The sequence below is a fragment of the Xyrauchen texanus genome, chromosome 19 (genome assembly GCF_025860055.1).
Source record: "Xyrauchen texanus isolate HMW12.3.18 chromosome 19, RBS_HiC_50CHRs, whole genome shotgun sequence".
In the NCBI taxonomy this organism is placed as follows: Eukaryota; Metazoa; Chordata; class Actinopteri; order Cypriniformes; family Catostomidae; genus Xyrauchen; species Xyrauchen texanus.
In genome coordinates, this window is record NC_068294.1 from 15,829,004 (window position 1) to 15,836,282 (window position 7,279).

The 7,279-nt window shown below is 37.7% G+C and overlaps 1 protein-coding gene across 1 annotated transcript; it reads right to left on the reverse strand.

Moving 5' to 3' along the window:
- Window positions 1–397: 397 nt before the first annotated feature.
- Window positions 398–7,210, reverse strand: zgc:195212 (DUF4554 domain-containing protein). Its single transcript, XM_052149738.1, has 12 exons — window positions 7,097–7,210; window positions 6,841–6,896; window positions 6,669–6,746; window positions 5,919–6,114; window positions 5,565–5,703; window positions 4,145–4,333; window positions 3,942–4,063; window positions 3,712–3,822; window positions 1,239–1,337; window positions 1,102–1,153; window positions 657–913; window positions 398–491 (listed from the first exon to the last, which is right to left on the reverse strand). The coding sequence occupies exons 1-12, from the start codon at window positions 7,208–7,210 to the stop codon at window positions 441–443; spliced, it is 1,464 nt and encodes a 487-aa protein (XP_052005698.1). The 3' UTR covers window positions 398–440.
- Window positions 7,211–7,279: the final 69 nt, after the last annotated feature.

A 7,279-nucleotide genomic window follows, 5' to 3' on the forward strand; every position in this document is an offset into this window, starting at 1 on the left:
TTAGTTACACAAAATGATTTGTGAAATGTGCATATAACGACTACCATTGTAATGCAGAAGACAGAAGATTTCATAAATCTGACCGACTGACACAAAGTATACAGTATTAAGAGCTGTGAAAAGTGGAAGGTGTGCTGTGAGTCCTACATGGAGTAGATTCATTATTTGATCATTCTTTTATAGGTTTTGGCTATACACTGAATTTTGAAGTATAATGAACATTGATGAAATGTACACCAACAAATGACAAATTCCTGTGACCAGTTTATTATTAAGAACATCAATTATAGAAAACTTGTATCTTGCATGAAATAAGATAGAAACATACATAGTACTATATAAACACACATAAATGCAACAAAATATCTTTCAACATACAGTATGTCCTAATAATGGTGTGAAATAAATCAAAAGGGAGACTGATTTCAATTGTATTTTCCTTAGTCCCATTCAGAAAAGTTTTCAAGTTCTTGAAGCCATTGCTTCTCCACCTAAACAAAGACACATGATGTTAGAATAAACACTAAACTCTTATAAACATTATTCTGACCAAATTCTTACTGGATGTTTTCATCATTACATTTTCAGGGTTACATATCTTCACATTAAATATGTGGCATACAGTATTTACAGTACATAAATAAAGTGGTATCCACCTGTTCATTCCGCATTTTTGCCAGCCTCAGGCAGCAGACTGAGGGCACATCTGGGATCGTTTCAGTTTGCAGAGTTTGAGACAGTTGAATAGGGAACAGGGGACTTCTCTGGATGTTTGGTGCCTCAAAGACACAGCTCACCAAAGCATCTGAGCTCTCAGAGAACTCTAAGCATGGTCTCTTCTTAGGGATAATGCATGATGATTCAAGGTCACAGTGAATCCTCTCAGGAGACTGTTCTGGTGAATTTTCAAAAGCTAAAAAGAGGATGAATCAATATGTCTTTCAAAATAAAACAAGCTTGAACTAATGTCTAGAGACCAACTCCATTGATGATTTCTATATTGTTATCGGGGAAATTAGCTAGTGTTGTTACAAATACCCACAAATCAATTAGTTCTAGGAAGAACTACTGTACGAAGTTAATTTACAATCACTCAGTTACCTTCCTCCCAGCTTTCTAAACTACTGTGTTCTGCGCTAACAGCTTCAGCCACCTTGAAAGGATAAATAGTTAGAGCACAAAAATTGATAATGAGAGGAATAAAGAAATAAAATAATCTGAAGGAAACTTAAAAGTACCTTGTCATTATTACACATGCGCCTGGGAGCAAAACGACTATCTGTGATTTTTTGAAGCGATTGTCGCAGAGATGCGCGTAGCTCGCAGGTACTCTTGACCTAAAATACATGTTTAAACATTTTATAAATATTGTATTATCCACTGTGAAATTATATATAAAATGCTGTGAATGTTCAACTTAAAGGTGGAGTGTGTAAATTCTGCAGCACTATTGTCGCAAAAAATAAACTTAAAAATTGTAATTTGTCTGACAAACATATTCACATTGGTTGAAGCAATGTTGCTATGTTGGACTTACACTTTTCAGGGGAATTAACCTATTAAAGGAATAACTCACTCAAAAATTAACTCAGCTCTGTAGGTCCATACAATGCAAGTAAATTGTGACCAAAATGTTAAAGCTCCAAAAAGCACATAAAAGGAATGTTCCAGGTTCAATACAAGTTAAGCTCCATTGACAGCATTTTTGGATAATGTTGATTACCACAAAAATGTATTTAGACTCATTCATCCTTTTCCTTATAAAACGCAAAAAACCAGGTTACAGTGAGGCACTTACAACAGAAGTGAATGGGGCCAATGTTTTAAAATTGAAATACTAACTTTTTCAAAAGTATAACCACAAGTAAAAAAAGAATATTTGCATGTTAAAATGATTTCAGTGTGTTAAAATCACTAACAAACACTTCTGTGTAAAGTTAGAGCCAATTTAACAACTTCATTACCATGATGATGTAATGTCAAAAAAAACCCTAAAATGACTGTAAAAAAGACAATTTAAAGAACTTTACAGCTCAAACAATACATGAGTTTTAACAGAAAAATGAATGCAAGTGCCTTTATAAAATTATAAGCTTCACATTTCTGTGTTTAATCCACAGAAATGCAGCCATCACTCCAACACCTTATCCTTGAGTGATCATGCTAAATTGATCATTTTGAACTAGAAAATCTCTTATTATATTATCAAACACAGCTGAAAGCTATTTGGTTCTTTAAATGAAGCTTAACATTGTCTTTGTGTTTGTTTTTGAGTTGCCACAGTATACAATAGACTGGCATGTCTTGAGGTCAATATTAGGTTAAAAATGGCAAAAAAGAAACCGATTTCTCTAGACACTCATCAGTCAGTCATTGTTTTGAGGAATGAAGGCTTTACAATGCTTGAAACTGCCAAACAACTGAAGATTGCATACAAAGGTGTACACTACAGTCTTCAAAGACAAAGGACAACTGGCTCTAACAAGGACAGAAAGAGATGTGGAAGGCCAGATGTACAACTAAACAAGAGGATAAGTACATTAGAGTCTAGTTTGAGAAATAATTAATTCCTTGCATTTATATAGCGCTTTTCTAGGCACTCAAAGCGCTTTACATAGTATGGGGGAATCTCCTCAACCACCACCAGTGTGCAGCATCCACCTGGATGATGCAACAGCAGCCATAGTGCACCAGAACACCCACCAAACACCACAGCTATTGGTGGAGAGGAGAGAGTATAGTTATGTAGCCAATTCAGGGATGGAGATTAATACAATGCCATGGTAGATAGGGGCCAATGGGGGGTATTTGGCCAGGACACCAGGGTTACACCCCTACTCTTTACAAGAAGTGACCTGGGATTTTTAATGACCACAGAGAGTCAGGACCTCAGTTTAACATCTCATCCGAAGGATGATGCCTTTTTTTACAGTATAGTGTCCCCATCATTATACTGGGGCATTAGGACCCACACAGACCATAGGGTGAGCACCCCCTGCTGGCCTCCCTAATACCACTTCCAGCAGCAACCTTGGTTTTCCCCAGCAGGTCTCCCATCCAGGTACTGGCCAGGCTCAACCTTGCTTAGCTTTAGTGGGCAACCAGGAAAGAGATGCAGGGTTATATGGCTGCCGACGATAGATGTAGAAATAGATGCCTCACATGTCCTCAGCTGACAGCTTCATTGAATTCTACCTGCTCAACACCAGTTTCATGTACAACAGTAAAGCTATATTACACTTCTTAGTGCTTGACAGAGTGCTAGATAACGCTAGGAAGCAGATGTCAAGATTTATAGTGAAAAAGGAGTTATATTTTGGTCTGTTCACATCCAAAATCGACTGGATCACTTCAAAAGAAATGTAAATGATTTAAACAGTCTTATGGATTACTTTTATGCTGCCTTCATCTGCCTTTTGGAGTTTCAAAGTTTTGGTCACAATTCACTTGCATTGTAAGTACCTACAGAGCTGAGAAATTCTTCTAAAAATCTTGGTTTGTGTTCTGCAGAATAAAGAAAGTCATACGCATCTGGGCTGGCATGAGGGTGAATAAATAATGTGAGAATTTCCATTTTTAGGTGAACTATTCCTTTATTACCCTAGTACAATGCCAATTTTAGTTGTATTTCAATATTAAGCTGGAATAAGAGGAAGTATTTTAACACTGAAAATGATTCACACATCACCTTTAAATAGACCTACATCATACCCTCATGCTATCAAGACAGACTCTTCTGAACTCTGCACTGGTGCTACTGGTAACTATGCAGTTCACTGAGCTCAAGACAATAGATAGGGCTGAATCCAACCTCTGCCTGTTCTGAGGTACGTACACAAAAGAAGCATGGTTCAGTGGTGATTAAACAATGACTAAGAGCTACAGTGTCATATGGCACCTTTGTTTATTACAAGTCTATTGAGATAAAAGATGAATCCTACAGTTTGTCTTTTCTGGAATCCTTTCAGTGTGTTTTTCAGGGTAGACTGCAAAGCTGTCCGAACTTGATCTCCATTGTTCCAAAGCACTGCATCCATGTCTCTCTCTAAAACCTCCTCACTGTCTGAAAAATTTAAAATGTAACAATAGACCCTTCAAAAGACCAATCTAGCTGTCAATATGACAGAGGAAGAATTAGACTTACTTATGAAGTCAAAGAGCTGGGAATGGAAAGGGTCACTGTACTGAGTGAAAATGAAGAGAGTCAGAGTCTGCTCTACAGCACGGCTCCATTCTGGCTCCAAGTTCTGCTGTACAGCACCGCTACATCCTGATTCAGTTGCCTGAGTGTGGTCAGTCTCTACAGAAAATTCTATTTCAGAACACAGGGTGCCTATATAGGAAAAAAAAAGCAATTAAATAATATGCATGTTGGACGGACTATGCTTTGCCATAGAGGACAGGGAGGGAATTTATTTTTTAAATAGATTTGCATTCACTCGTAATAGTTTTGCGTTCTCTCACAAACAGATTTACATTCCCTTACAATAGCTTTATCTCTCCCTTACAAAAATGAACCATGGTTTTACAACAGTAACTATATTTGAACCATTACATTTGTAGAAAACACCATAGGAAAACCACAAATGTGGTAATAAAAATTCTTCCAAACAATCTTGGTTACTACAGTTTTACTACGGTAACACAAGTCACATTCACACATAAAGCCTTTTCCAGAAAAGTACCTATAATTTCCAGTTTAGAGGCCATGTGTGAAAACGACCCTTTAGAAAATACTGGCAAATTTTGCTTTCCCAATTTTCCTTAATGTAAAGTTGTATTATTACCTATAAATGTCCTTATTGATGGTATGTGTGAACAGCATACATTTACCGGTAAATGCAACCCAATGATTCCCCTGCAATTTACCTGGTTACATGTGTGAATGGGGCTAATGTTTAATAATTTGTGATACATGTATTATGATTTTAATACCATGATTCCACCAAAAAAACATAAAAACATTGTTACTATAGTGAACCATGGTTAATTTTCTTCAGTACAAGTTAAGCTCAATCGACAGCATCTGTGGCATAATGTTAATTGCCAAAAAAAGAATCGTCAAAATAGAAGCGTCACAAATCTGAAGAGGCACATCTTCAGATTTGGATCAAAACGGAGCAGAACATGGAACGAGAGAACAAGACAAACTGGAACATGAGGAGACTAAAATAGGGAGAGAAATCAACAGGTTAATAGGCAGGGCAGGTGAAACAAATGAACTTATAATTGGCAAAAAAGGAGGCGGGTATGATGCAGGGCTGAGACACAAGGCAAAACAGAAACAAAACAAAGCCACATGCTCTCACAAAACACAAACACCCGAATAGCACGAGCGCATATCGCCAAGACAATAAGGCAACATGCGCTCATGACAACCGACAGACAGAATGGCTTTCCTATGGTTTTACTGTAGTAAAACCATGGTTAATTTTTGTAAGGGATGGATAAAGCTATTGCGAGGGAATGCAAAACTATTGCAATGGAAAATAAACTATTTTAGAAAATAAATTCCATCCCTGAACACTTATGGGCTCTGTATAGGGGCTGCCCCTGTAATTTACCCTGAATGGTTTGTGCTTCCATACAGGAGATTTTAGAAAGACCAAGATCCTCCCAGGACAGTGAAGTAGCCAAACTCTGGAGGAAACTTATTTGTGTTTGTAGCATTAGAGGCATCCCACTGGGACTGTACATTACCATGTGTAGTCAATATTGAGGAAAACATTATTAAAAATAAAATGTGTATATGAATAAATGTATCCTTAAAATCACATTTTATTCCAGTTAATTTGAAGACCCAACCTATTGGTCAGGACTGCTCCCTTTTTTGATCCAGCAAGTAGCTATCTTCCCTAAAACTTACTCATGTTCTTAAATTACAATAACTATTAACATGTCCACATAACAAAGGATATTCGTATGCATGAGAGACGAGTCGGCCAGTTGGGGTACTGATTCACACAAGGTGCAAGTGTTGCCATGGTAACCATGCTCATTTCCCCACACAGCCCAGCTTCTATTGTGTCAGGAGGGAGCTGGCAAGAAAATGTGTCTCCCAAAACTGGATGCATATGGGGACAGGACGGGAGACACCATATAGAGAATGGGATCCTTCATAACAAAATCACAGATTTTATTACATACAGAAAAGCAGTATTTGAAAGTAGAGGCTTTTATGGAAGTTTTAAAAAAATATTATTTTCTCCCAAATTTGGAATGCCCAATACCAAATGCGCTCTAAGTCCTCGTGGTGGTGTAGTGACTCGTCTCAGTCTGGGTGGTGGAGGACAAATCTCAGTTGCCTCCACATCTGAGACAGTCAATCCGTGTATCTTATCACGTGGCTTGTTGTGCGTATTGCCGCGGAGACGTAGTGCATGTGGAGGCCCACGCTATTCTCCGCAGCATCCATGCACAACTCACCACGTGCCCCAATGAGATCGAACCACATTATAGTGACCACGATGAGGTTACCCCATGTGACTCTACCCTCCCTAGGAACTGGGCCAATTTGGTTGCTTAGGAGACCTGGCTGGAGACACTCAGCACGCCCTGGATTCGAACTCGTGACCTCAGGGGTGGTCGTTAAAACTAATTGATCAATCCAGTGTGTTGATTCTTCATGCCAATAAAAATCGCTGACTGTCAAATAAATAAATAAATACAAAACTGACTGTCCATATGCAGCAGTGTCCATAGTAACGCTGTGATCCATCACTAAAACTTTACTTCCTGGCTCTCCACTATAAAAGAAAAAATAATGACAACTTCTTAAAAATTCTGTGCAGTGAGTATTGAATAATAGACATAACATCAAACAAAATAAGAGCAGATGACCTGAAAATCTGCAGATGTGTCTTAGAATCGGTCCAAATCTTAAAGATGACTTTGACCTGAAGAAGATAAAAAAAATAAAAAATATGTGGTGAGAATAATGGTTTGACCCAGAGTAATAGATTAAATAATCTTTCATCTAAGTAAGTTAAACATTTCAGTTTATAATAATGTAATTATGGAAAATGGTCAAGGTCATTATGACAGCTTGGATGAGGCATGCATCACAGAAACTGCAATAAAACACAACTAAACTCACCCGATAATAAACTAGACTGAGTCTATGCAGAAACTTTAGCATCTTCAACTGGTCAGCCTCCACTGACTGACTACTAGCCTTTTTGGAAATCAAGATGAAAGACACATTATTCATAATTTGTGACCGTCAACATGCCTGGATTATATTGCTGGAATCATTATTTCTAAACTCTTCAATGAGGAG